General features: G+C 40.3%; 2 protein-coding genes across 3 annotated transcripts in view; one reads left to right on the top strand and one right to left on the bottom strand.

Annotated features, from left to right (window-relative positions):
* LOC134646646 (liprin-beta-1-like) overlaps positions 1–4,284 on the top strand; it is a 28,179-nt gene extending 23,895 nt beyond the window's left edge. For both annotated transcript variants that reach the window (XM_063500503.1, XM_063500502.1), the window contains exons 19-25: positions 23–111; positions 254–376; positions 470–595; positions 1,444–1,632; positions 2,370–2,528; positions 2,619–2,684; positions 2,775–4,284. In XM_063500503.1, coding sequence (XP_063356573.1) covers positions 23–111; positions 254–376; positions 470–595; positions 1,444–1,632; positions 2,370–2,528; positions 2,619–2,684; positions 2,775–2,864 — 842 coding nt within the window. In that variant the 3' untranslated portion in view covers positions 2,865–4,284. The remainder of the gene's footprint in view (positions 1–22; positions 112–253; positions 377–469; positions 596–1,443; positions 1,633–2,369; positions 2,529–2,618; positions 2,685–2,774) is intronic.
* Positions 4,285–4,409: 125 nt separating this feature from the next.
* On the bottom strand, positions 4,410–10,868 carry LOC134646648 (NADH-cytochrome b5 reductase 3). The gene is made up of 9 exons (XM_063500508.1): positions 10,736–10,868; positions 10,309–10,434; positions 10,119–10,191; positions 9,008–9,114; positions 8,785–8,914; positions 8,625–8,708; positions 7,413–7,498; positions 7,178–7,277; positions 4,410–5,176 (listed from the first exon to the last, which is right to left on the bottom strand). The coding sequence occupies exons 1-9, from the start codon at positions 10,754–10,756 to the stop codon at positions 5,004–5,006; spliced, it is 900 nt and encodes a 299-aa protein (XP_063356578.1). The 5' UTR covers positions 10,757–10,868; the 3' UTR covers positions 4,410–5,003.
* Positions 10,869–13,385: the final 2,517 nt, after the last annotated feature.

The following is a 13,385-nucleotide window of genomic DNA, read 5'->3' as shown; positions in this document are numbered from 1 at the left end:
CAAACAGGCTGTTTGTTTTCAGGATGGCTGGATGACATTGGTCTCCCGCAGTACAAAAGTCACTTTGATGAGGCTCGAATTGATGGACGCATGCTGCACTACATGACAGTGGTGAGCTCAGTCAGAGCTTTTAGATTTACTCTTATTAAAAAGTTCAAAAATAGCCGTTCTTTCATATTCTGTCTGATTTTTGTGTGAATAAGTCATTCGACAGGTGACGTGTGTAGGTGGTAACTCTTTGTTGTTATCCCAGGAGGACCTGCTGTCTCTGAAGGTTGGCAGTGTTCTCCATCACCTCAGCATCAAGAGGGCCATCCAGGTCCTCCGCCTCAACTCTTACGACCCCAACTGTCTCAGACGCCGTCCCTCTGATGAGGTATCACGCAGAAGTCCCAACCCGCCCTTCTCTTTTGCTTTAAACCTGTCATTTTTAAAATTTAATTATTCATTTTATTCCCTTGTCGTCCAGAGCAACGTCACACCAGCAGAGATCTCGCAGTGGACCAACCACAGAGTGATGGAGTGGCTCCGCTCTGTGGACCTGGCGGAATATGCCCCCAACCTGAGGGGGAGTGGTGTTCATGGAGGGCTGATGGTGAGCATTATATACACAAAAATAAACACAGGAGACAGAATAAAATGTGGAAACTGCAAATTGGAGGTCACAAAATGTGTAATAGAGACTGTAAAGAGCTGAAGAAGCAGTGCCTTCATCAGTTTTAAATAAGCTGTTCCACCTAAGATCATTTTTCCTTGAGTCACTGGTGCTGCATATTTCTTTTATATAATCACACTAAATGGAGCCGGCTTTGGTGCTCAGTGTGCAGAAAATGCATTCAAAGAAACTTGGCAGCAGTTATAAAAATGTTACTTTGAAAAAGAACCCACAAACCTAAGTATGAGCAGTTTCATGTAGGAACTATTTTCTTTCTAGTGTCTAACAACAGACAAACTAAAAGGAAACATTACATCTCAGCTGAGAGGGACGTCATAAATGTTTAGATGCCTTCAGTCTCATTAGTTTGAGCATTTCGTTGCAGGAGAATGGATTCTTTCTTGTGATATACTTTGCATAACTGCATCGGAAAATAATTCCTATAAAAGACTACTCAAAGCAAAGGGAAAGACTTCACGACAGGGAAATACATAATTGAGGTGAACTGTCTTTAAAGCAGCTGCAATCATTTCCATGTCAGGCTGTGGAGTTTATTACTTCACTAGCAAAGAGCACAGGGTGAACTGCCTACATTTCTGACTTTAAGCTTCTGTCTTTTAACAAATATCTGGTGCCAGTAAATAAATATAAGACCCTTTTTTTCATGCTCACAACAAATCATCTGGAATCACATTAATAAATGATTAAGTCCCCTCTGCTGCTCTGCGTCATACATATTTTTATTTTTTTGACCTTGCGCCGCGATGTTTCATCTGCCTGTTCTGAAGGTGTTGGAGCCTCGATTCAATGTGGAAGCACTTGCCCTTCTGCTCAACATTCCTCCCAACAAAACCCTGCTGAGACGCCACCTGGCCACCCATTTCCACGTGCTCATTGGCTCCGAGGCGCAGCGGCTCAAACAGGACTGTCTGGAAAACCCAGACTACACTGTCCTCACAGCAACTGCCAAGGTCAAGGTAACTGTTTCACGACAAACCCTCCCTGCTTCAGAGAGGAACTTTTCATTTTTGCAGACTCTAAACAGATCAGCGGTACCAAAACTGGCAAACCAAAAGTAAAAACTAAACCTAGCAAAAAAAAAGTCTCTCAATTCTTACAGATCTGAACTCTGTGCGTTTTCACCTCTTTGGGCAGTAGGCTGGATTTAAAGCATGGATGGTGAAACTAAAGCCACTCCACACTCAGTAGCCTCTTGTCAATCACAGAGTAGCCACGCCCTAAAGCATAACATGCTGTCTTTTTTATGTTCATATAAGATGTGAAACTTGCAATTAAGAGCATGATCATAAATCAAATAAGCAGTACTTTCATTTTCCCAGAGTCTCTTTTATATTAATCTCCTGCATACAGTCGGCAAACCTTTTAAAAGAGAAGCATCTAAATGAGAAAGTAAATAAGCTCTGTTTCCATAAATATCAAAGCTTTAAGCCCAGTAGAGTTTCCCAACACTAATAATACTTTTAAATAAAGTAGCTGTTTCTCAGGACATGAATGAGCTTGTCGGCGGTTCAATCCCCAGCTCCTCTAGCCTGAAGTATACTTGGGCAAGATGCTGAACCCCGAGTTTTCCCTGATGCATTTATTGGAGTGTGAATGTTAAATGTGATGTGTGGGTGAATGAGGCTTGTAGTAAATACAAACACTCAAGTTACGAGCTGGCCATCTGCTAATTGTGTCCTTTATCCTCCTTCAGCCGAGGCGCTTGTCGTTTGGAGGTTTTGGCACTCTGAGGAAGAAACGTCAGGACGACGGTGAGGAGTACGTGTGCCCCATGAATGTGGAAATGCCAAAAAACAGCAGCTTCCAGACTAGCGCCCGGATCTACGAGGATAACCTTGAGCACCTGGAACAGGTACACACTCTCCCAGTTACACTTATTTGTAACACAATACATTTGTTTTGTTTTTAAGTGAATTTGAGTTGATTCTGTCACTTTTCACAGATGGAGGACTCTGAAGGAACCGTCAGACAGATAGGAGCCTTTTCTGAGGGAATCAACAATCTGACGGTGAGAAGCTGACCTGCTCCGGTGTGATCACACAGAACACGCTGTCCATCGACTACACTGAACGCTGTTCTGTGCTCCTCTGTGTTTCAGAGCATGCTGAAGGACGACGTGTTTTTCCGGGAAGTGTCGGCGTGCCCTCCACCGTATGATTCCCTCATGCACAATAACTCAAACATCTGATATTGCTGCAGAGCTTCGCAAGCTTCATGGAAAAAGAACGAACTGTGCCAACTTCATCCTGTGGTCCATCTCCCTCCACCGCCGATCAGCTTTTGTAAGAGAACATGTCAGACTCTAACAACTTTTCCATCTTTCACATGTACACATCTATATTTATTGAAGCTGTCCAAAATGTAACATGTGAACTGAAAATGCAAAGTGTTCTCAAATTAACATACCTCTTTATGAATTTTGTTGCTCATGCCTTTGTTTTTCAGTATTCGGTGATTTTAAACTTTGTTTCAGCCCGTATTTGAAAGGGCTTGTCCTCAGTTGTGTTCACTGTCTCTTCCTGAGCTGTGCCCAGATTCTGTTTGTGAGAAGTGCTTACATTCAAGGTTATGATTTTATTTGACCACATGTTAAGATTGATGCCTCACAGAAATCAAGTGAGGCGCATGGCGAGTAGCATTTTTGTGTGTGGTGCTCACAGAATTGCATTTTGACCCAGTTAAGTGTTGTGTAAGCTGAAGGCTGCTCTTTGAAAAATTACTTTCTTCAGAAGAAAAACAAATCCTGATTTGTATCCAGGCTCTCTGGGGCACCACTGCTGGACAAAGTGCTGTGGCTATTTTTGGGGGTTAACATTTTACTGTGAGCACCACCTCCCAACAGAAGATAAAGCTACTAATATCTATAGATGTTTGATATATAGACTGGAAACGGGGGAACATGCACACTTGGCTCAAGGAAATCACTGTTCACCAGTAAACTAGTAGGGATGGTCTTTTAAAAAAAAAAAAAACATTAATATCAAATGGTCTTCTCAGTCTTAATATATATTTTCCCCCTCATTTTCCCAGTGGAAGCTAATATTTAAACCAAAAAGGGGAAGAAGCACACCTATAGGCTGTTAACTAAAAAAAAAACATCCATGACTGAGAGATTAGATGTTACTGTCAAATGGGAGAAATCCAGAAAGCCAAAGATGACTTTAGATAAAGTGAGTAAGCATCAAAGACTACTAAAATAGTTCCTGGAGACCAATATGTTTTAGCCAGTGTATGCCCATGCCTACTAGTTTAGTAAAGAAGGACATTCTTTTAAAAAAAGTTACCGCTTATTTTTGTTTTCGCACAGTTCAAATAAAGATGTCATGTGAGTTGGGGAGCCAGCTGCTTCCTCCTGTTTATAGTCTAAGCTAATCAGCGCCTGGCTGACTGGAGTGTCACTTTAACTGTACACACGAGTGTTTCCCTGAAGTGTCCAGCTCCTCTGTTTCAGATACAGTTTAATGCAGCCTGCAGGAAGGCTGGATATTCAACTCGATTAACATCCGATCCCTGCCTCAATGCAGACTGCAGTCAGTCTTTCCTTCGTTCTTAAAAGAAAATGAACAAATCTCTGTTCATACATACCAATTATGGTTTTATTCTGTTTTTAAAATGTTTTGTTAATAAATGCATTTCTTTTTCCCTGCAGAAAGTGTCTTCACTTAATTATGGTAGAAGCTAAAATTCACTTGTGACCAACATGATTCAGAAACAATGATCAAAACGCCAATAGTTCAACAGCATTGTTGCTTTATGATCCATAAACACAAGCAGCCACTTTTTCCACACTTTCAGAAAACAAATCAGTAACCACACTGCGTTTGACAAATCACAACGGAGCAAATTCTGACACGTCTTGCGTGACAACAGATAAGCAACAGGTATAGACTTGTAACACGTTCCCAACAGCCATAACGGAATAATCAATGATTCTGTATTGAAGCGAGTGATCACAATTCTTATGGCGTGCATTAAATAAAATCTTTGCAGGTGTTTAAGGCACTCAGAAAAAACAGCCAGTAAACCTCGAGTCTTAAAGCGCCTCATTTTCAAGCCAAACATCCGGAAACTTCATATCCTGTCATAAAATCCTTATTTCACATCCATTTCCCCCTACACGTTCACAACTTCCTACCAAACATACAAGAATTGGTCCAAGCTGTGATTCTCTTGCATGATAAATATCATCGCATATTATGTCATATTTAAATATAGTGCAATACCCACTGTAGATATGACAGCTTTAATGCTTTCAGGGTAAGGAAAAAAAAAAGATACAACTGGATACCCTTAAATATCCAAATGATGACTCCTGGATGGACGATGTCTAAAACGTGAACCTGCGGCTGTCGGCATGGCCGACTTTATCCAGGTTAGGGTTGCAGGCAAACTGGATCATCGGTGGAGGTCCGCACATCAGGATGAGGGTCTCGTTGCTGGGAGGCGGCAGGTGTTCCCTCACCATGTCTTCGCTGATGAAGCCTTTGCTGTACTCCCAGTCTGAAAGACAAAAAGGCCTGAGGTTAAAATGCTGCTCAGAACTAAAGGGTGCAAAGTGGGGCATTTTCAGTGTTCAGCAGCAACACCTACTGGTGACCATCTATAAGAGCAACTTTATCTGTCATATCATTACAACTTGTACATGCCAACACTCAGGCATACATTCAGATACAGTAACAACTGTGGTTACTGTGCTTGGTTCTTAAAAGTCAAACATAACCAGTGTCTAAGCAGATATTTACCTTAGATGGCATTACGCTGGCCTCCAGTAACACCATGAGGAGTTTAAGTCATTTTTGATCAGGATATGTCCTTCAGCATCCACGTTAAACATATATAAGGGACTGCCTTAATTCATTTGTGCAATATTACTACAATTAAAAACATCGTCTCAGAGTGATTCTGGAAAAAAAAAATAGGCTGGACTATTGTAATTCATTATTATCAGGGGTTTTTTTAAAGATGAAAAGCTGGATGCAGTGAGTACTAGCTAGTAGAAAGACAGCTCCCTGTTTAATTTAGCATTTAAAATCCTTCTCCTCACATGCAAGGTCCTGAAGCCCGATAGAACCTTATTAATCCAAACAGAGCTGCTCTCAGACTGCAGGCTTACAGTTTCTAAAACTCTTAAAGTTTCTAAAGGTTCACACACTCTACTTTTAAGATTAGTCTTAAAACTTCGATCAAGCTTATAGTTACGGCTGGATCAGGTGACCCTTAACCTTCCCTTAGTTACGCTGCTGTAGCCTTAAGCTGCTGGGGAGTTTCCCATGATGCACTGAGCATCATGTGGTTCTTCACCTCAACTCTTTTCACTCCCAGTGAGTTTATACACCACTACTGTGTTTAATCATTAAACTCTAACTCTCTCATAGCTGGCCTTTTGTCCTGCTAAGCATGTATTTTGAACCATTATCAAAAATGAACCTATATTTTACCAGGATATTAAAAATGTAATCTTTTCAGTGAAAAATCAGCAATAATTATCCAAGATTTTAAAAACCTTTTTTTTTTCTATTGGGAGTTACATTCCTGTAAGCCTGAGATTTTCCTTAACCCAGAAAATTCAATTAATAACATCACTGATTATAAAACGAATCAATATTTGTATAATCATGTTTCAATCTATAGATTAGTGGTTAACACATTCACAGGTAGGGCTGCATGCTTGTTTTCGGTTCTGTTTGACTCTGCTGAACAAAACTACTAGCTTGATCATTTCTCACATTAAAACCACGTACTGGACATTTTTTTTGTTGTTGTCATTTTAACTGAAAATGATTCTTATCCAACAATGATACACAACTTCCTGGTGACAGGTATGTGATCCATCACTATGACCAAAGAACATTGAACAATTTCTGGTGCATAACCACAAATGAACCAGCAAACCTCTCGGCCTCGTTGTGGCCACTCACCCATTGAAATTTGCCCTCAGTGATGCTGGTGACCTTTTTCCGTATTTAGCCTGCGGTGATAACTGTGAATGAACTGTGATCGATTGGCCGAATTGAGTTTTTATATCAGAAGTTAAAAACTAGACCGCAACAATTCAAAGAAAAAAGAGATAAATTCAGTCTGTTTTTGCACATTAATGTAGAAGCTTTGAAATTTTGGGATACATAAAAAGTACATAAAAAGTTAAAAAATTGGACTTTAGCCTGCTGCGTCACATTTTGAGAACGTGCAAGAGTACTAATACTTCATAGATGCTCTCACATTACAAGACATAATAGTCATTTTCATATGCAGTTAACTTTTTCTAAGGCATTACCTGACAGGTGTAAGAAAGAATGTAAACAGTGGGTCTTCAACCTGCCAATACAAATACAAACATCCATGTAATATCATGGACTGTGCTAGTGGGCGATTACTGCAGCTAATAGACCAACCCCTCGTGCAAACCGGGGTAATGAGAAGATGTGTACGAAAACTAGAAATAGTTCCTGTCTGAAATAGTTAAAGTTCACATGTGAAGGTGGTTACTGTTGGAGGACTCACTTTCAGGTGCTCTGTCGACGGTGAACCACAGCTTGAACCGGTCCGGGTGGTTGACCTGAATCTCTTCCAGCTCCGGTCGCAGAAGGATGTCTTTCTCAGTCTGTGAACACAGGAAGAGACGACATTTTTAAACTACTGCGTGAACACAAATTTACACTCCAGTCCAGGTCAAATGTTATCACATAGTAAATATCCTCCTGATTGCAAACATTAGATTGTGGTTCATAAAACTTACCTGGTTGGCAAACAGCAGGTGACACACTGTTTTGTCATCAGGATCTTTCATTATTGCTGTGACGCTCTGCAGCATGGGAGTGATGCCTGTAATAACACCCAGCGCAGGCTCAGGTTACATTAACAGAGCTCCTTTAAATACAAGGCTGTATGTGTGCAGACATCCATGTGTGCTTTGGTTGGCCCTCCAAGTTCGATTAAATGAAATGTTTCTAAAAGCATAACTTTGGTAAATTTGTATAAATTCTAACTAATCCTAAACTCAGCTGACCTCCTCTCCAACGCAATTCAATTCAGGCGTTTTTATCAACTTAAAGAACAAAAGATACTTAAAAGGCACTTCATACAGTAAAGTAAAGACCCTACAGTGTGTAACGCCTGTGTGGATGATGAGCAAACAGCCCAAATAAACTTTGGAACAAATAGAGCACAGAGGAAGGGGAAAAAATGTCATCATATTTAGAAAAGGTTGTGAAAATGGCTTTTATAACCTTTAATGCTAGATTACATATCAGCATCTCCCAGGTCAGTGTTTGCACATTAGTCTAACATGTCTCTGGTTGGAGACTAGCAGAAGACAAATCTAATAGGGGTTGCATAAAAAAATAGGCAGAAAAATAAAACAATAACTAAATATGTGGAACTGTCTGCTGTGGCAGTAAGGGAGCAGACCAAAGAACGCTAAATTAATATCTTAGAGATTTCTGTGGCACCAAATTCACTCCATACAAACGCCATTTTCTCAGTCAAGCACTGTTGGCACTGAGGTGAACAGTGAGCCAGACCACTTTACCTAACATCGGGTTCTGACTTCACTGATCCAGTGGAAACTTTGGCTCAAACACTTATCAGATCTGACATTCATACTCCCCAATTACCTTAATAGTTATTATTTCATTACTGTGGCTCTAATGCAGCTGCCTCGCTCTCTCTGTGGTGGTCAATGCTCTGACCACTCTGTAGTATCTGGTTGCATGAGTAACACCTACACAACTCTTATAATATCTACAGAAACTGTCCACATGTCCAAATAACACTTTGTTGAATGATTTGTGTTGGAGTTTTGTTAAAATTTAGACATCAAGACTCCAGCTTCAACTAATGGTTAACGCCTTTATTACTAATAAGCAGCATCGGCCCTAAAAACAAACACCACATGAGTTAAACAAATCAAAAAAACACCCCCGGTCCTGACACTGAACAGCTCCCTCACCTGTGCCTCCAGCGATCATGCCCAAATGCTTGGCAGTCTTCATCTCAGCTGGGGACTTTTTATCAGGCTGAATGGCAAAAACACCTGCAGATGCAAAGTGAGAGCATTAAACCAAGCTGATAAAGCTGATTCACATGCTGTGTTCAGTTATGCTGCTCACCTTTGCCCTTGTAAACGAGTAAGCCGCTGGGTCCTCTGAAGTCAATCGTGTCGTCGATCCTGAGGCTCTCCAAGTACTGACTCATCTTCCCGCCCTCTGGGAATTTTGGATTAACGTCTTTAAAGTAAATCTGAAACAAATGGAGGAATTTATGTCAATCAATCAACACCTTCATATGTAAAAACTAAAATGCACATGGAAACAACCTTCCTTAAATCTTTACCTTCACCACCAGGTCCACAAAACCTTTGTCGTCATCGCTGGACACTGGTGTATACGGACGGACGACAAGCTTCCCGTCTATCTTTGCCGAGAGATAGATGTGCTGCCCTGAAGACGAAAACAAACATTACTTACCATCAACGTCACCCATTTCATACTATGTGACTCAAACAATGATAATTCAGCATTGCAGCAAGTATTTCCTGCTTTAAAGGCTCTGTAACTGTGAGAGGGGATATCTCTAATAGACCTCAGGATTGTGACGTCACCAATGCAATGCATTATGGGACTGAGGTTCATGCAACTCCAAGCTGATGATGAAATATATGGAAGCAGCAACAGCGTAACACCTCAGACACACAGTAGTCACCGTGGATACCTCTGACCGGCATCGATGCAGAACAAAGGCACTACAAGCTCCTGCACTATAACATGAAGTGCTGTAACAAAACATTGAGCAGTAATAAAAGACATGAAACTGCTTCACATCTGAACAACTTATTTTTAAAATTCTCATCACAGTTTAGTCCAGCTACAAAACAAAGCATGCAGGGTTGTTATTACAGCGCAATTAGAAATGTCAAATAAAAAGATGTGCTTTAAAAGTGTGTTCAACACAACGTTGAAAAAGAGAAAATATTACAGAACAGTATTAAATATGAAGTCAAATGAATTGTATACAGTGTCTTTAAGGGTAAGTGACCGAGTCCAACAAGACTGAATGTGAGCTTGAAGCCATGCACAATTCTTAAGTTGTCTGAGGTTTAGGCGCTCACCACAAACAGCTTTTTTAACAAAACACTAGGCAACTTGAGAAACTGTACCTCCTAAAAATAAAGTGACAGTTTGTGCTCACATATCAGCCCATTCTAATAACACTGCTTTGCCTCTTCGTTTACATTCAGTTTGTATCACAGGTGGTTTAGGTGTCTTCCTCCTTATTACCAAATCTCCAAATAGGCACTACATCAGCTGTTTAAACCGTATGTTTATCAGGGGTGGCCAATTAGAAGAAAGCTAGCTTAAACAGAGAAGGAAAGGAGCTAGAACAGATTTTGAGATATGCAGTCAAACCTCCGGCAGTGATGATATGCGTGAGTGCGCACACTTACCAATAGGGAGACCAAGGACGTGTTCAGGGGATGGCAGTGCAAAGCGGAACTTTCTTGTGTCATGGCTGACAATCTTTAAAAAAAACAAAAAAAACAAGAAACAGAGCAGTGAGCGTGAACACATCTGCTGCGTTTGCAGACAAGTTTCATTCTGCAAGCACGTAAGAGTGTGCAGCGTTTGAGCGGTTACCTCTTTATCTATCAGGCGCAGTGCATACTTAATGTTGGGGTCCTCTAAGGTGATGGCCGGTCTCTTCTTTGGGAAGAGCAGCCTGAAGATGAGGTTGATGATGCTGTCAAAGCCGCCTCGGATCAGCTGCGATAAAAGGTCAAAAGTGGGAGAATGACTCAGACCACCAACTCCTAGCATTAGCTACCAGCTGTCTGAGTACCCTGCGGGGCGTTGCCTTGATTAAGTCGGGTTTTTGTTTTTTTGTTTAACACAGACAGCAACAGGGAGAAGTGAGTCATGAAGATTCCTGTGGGCAGGCCCGAAACAGCGCTCAGGATAACTTAGCTGGGGAAAAACTGAATGTTAGCGAATATTAGCCGAGCTAATGCATGCAAATTAGCTGGCGTAAAAGCACCATGATAATTTTCCATTGATGTATACTCACCCCAATGATGTAGGAGAGCATTTTCAGGCCGGGAGGACAAATGCAAAATACTTTGTCAGTATAGCGCGCAGACCACAAACGAGCTCAAGGCAACTAATTGTGACGGAGGTCCAAGCTGTCAAGTAAGGCTGTCGAGTCAGCCAGGAAGGATAAATACATCCGGTTTTAGTTTTTAAAAACAAAATTCCGTTTATATGAAAATTAAACCCAGTAGGCTAATTATAAAATGAATGGTGGATATAAATATTTTTGGTGCACTTCTACGTGTATTTGAAGCTGTTTTATGCCAATTTCGTCGAGATTTGGACTGAATAAACGTACAGTAAGCATGTAAACACTCAGCTTCCGGTAATACAACGGGCTAATGTTCACTAACTTATCAAAGCCGAACCTCAAACGTCACTTCCACGTAAAAGACATGTATTTTCACAATAAAACGCTGAAACGATAATAATAATGATAAAGCATTAAACTGCGCACAATTTTTCTAAGCAAAAAGAGAAGCTAGAAGAGAACAAAACAAAACACAAAACAAGATAATAGCACCCGAAGGAGACTAATCAGAATTAAAAAGTGTGGCTTTTGGTCATACGGCAGCAAAATGAGTTTAACTAAATTGTTTAGTTAAACACAGAAACACAAATGACGACTTTATTATTATCCTAGTTTGTGTATGCAAAATGGATATTAACCCAAACCTAGTGAAACTGGTTAAACTTAACTAAATAAATATAAAACCGAAAGCAGAATACAAAACTTTAATAACTCTGCTATGCAGATCTCACTTCCTCTTTTTCTGTTGTTCACGTTTCATGTAATACAGTTATATCGGGTGCTTATCTGTATTGTGCATCTGTTTATTTCCTTCTGTAGCCGTCACACTTGACTTAATCTTATAGTGAGTTGCTGCTTTGAGGTCAAGCATGCATCCTACAAACGCTAATCTTTCCATCTGTTGCCCCACTTCAGGCACACAAAAATCAGCCCATATTAGGATGGATTAAGAAATTTCTATATGATGCAATAACACTGCAGATATGATGATCTTGAGCAAACTACACAAAATGGAATGATTTTAACTACTGATTTTAAGTAGAGCCATGAACATGAATGTTGCGCTTAAGCATTATTTACAAGCATAACAAGCTTTACAGTGCTGTGAAAAAGGAATTTTCTATTACCCCCCCCCCCCACCCCCACCCTTTTTTTGTATATTTGTAATTTTTACATGTTTGAAATCATTAAGCATTTTTTATGTTAGAGAAAGATATCCAGAGGGAATACAAAATGTAATTTTTAAATGATGATTTCATTTATTGAGGGAAACAAAGCGTCTAAACCTACCTGGCCATGTGTGAAAAAGTAATTGCCCCTCTTGTTTAATCATGAAGTAACTGTGATTATTCACAGCTTTTGGAAAACTGAATTTAATTTCACTAGCCACACTCAGGCCTGATTACTGGCAGACCTGTTGAATCAACAAAGCTCTTAAATAAAACCTGTGTGACAAAGTGAAACTGACTACATGACACCAAAAAACATCCTGTCACAATCTAAAAAACAGCTGAGAAACAAAGACATTTCTAAGGTTTTGGGACTCCAGTGAACCACGGTGAGAGCCGTTAGACAAAAAGCGAAACTCAGAACAGCGGTGAACCTTCCCCAAATTACTCCAAGAGCTCACAAAAGACCCCAGAACAACATTACAGAACTGCAGGCCTCACTTGTCTCAGTTAGGTCGGAGTCCACGATTCAACAATAAGACAGAAAAAATGGCATCCATGGGAGAGTTCCAAGACGAAAACCACTGCTGATCAAAAGGTACATAAAGGCTCATCTCATAGTTGCCAAAAAAAAAAAACATCTTGATGATCTGGGAGACTTTTGGAAAAATATTCTGTGGACTGACGAGAAAACTGAACTTTTTGAAAGGTCTGAGTTCTGTTACATCTGCTCTAAAACTAACACAGAATTTCAAAAGAAGAACATCACAGCAACAGTCAGTTATGGTGGTGGTAGTGTGATGGTCCGGGGCTGCTTTAATGCTGTAATTGATGAAACCATGAATTTTGATCTCTACCAGAAAATCCTGAAGGAGAATGTCCGACCATCAGTTTGTGTCCTCAAGTTGAAACACACTTTGGTTATGCAGCAGGACAACAATTTGAAAAACACCAGCAAGTCGACCTCTGAATGTCTCAGAGGCTGGAAAACCCTCCATGATTGAATTAAAACAATTCTGCAGAGAAGAGTGGACCAAAATTCCTCCTCAGTGATCTGAAAGACTCATTGCCAGTTATCACAAACACTCGATTGCAGTTCTTTCTGCCAAGGATGGTGCAACTAGTTTTTAGGGTTAGGGAGCAATTGCTTTTCCACACAGGGAGGAAAATTACAGGTAATAATATATTTAATCTAATAATACAACCCCAGAACTAGTGAGTGTTTGGGCTTGACTATTTCACTCAGTGTTAGTGTGACACGGTTTCAATAAAAAGCTCCAATAATCTGCCAGATGATGCAGTATAAGCACATATTTCAGTGACTTAAAAGGCAGATTAAAAGAACCTGGATGTTTCGCAGTTTCAATTTAAAATGACAGCACCGTGCTACAGTAAAAATTTCATGGGACATGTTTTACTCTCAACAT

This window comes from Pelmatolapia mariae, linkage group LG17 (assembly GCF_036321145.2).
Source record: "Pelmatolapia mariae isolate MD_Pm_ZW linkage group LG17, Pm_UMD_F_2, whole genome shotgun sequence".
NCBI lineage: Eukaryota > Metazoa > Chordata > Actinopteri > Cichliformes > Cichlidae > Pelmatolapia > Pelmatolapia mariae.
The sequence above is the reverse complement of the archived record's forward strand: the minus strand, read 5'-3'. Positions and strand labels throughout refer to the sequence as shown.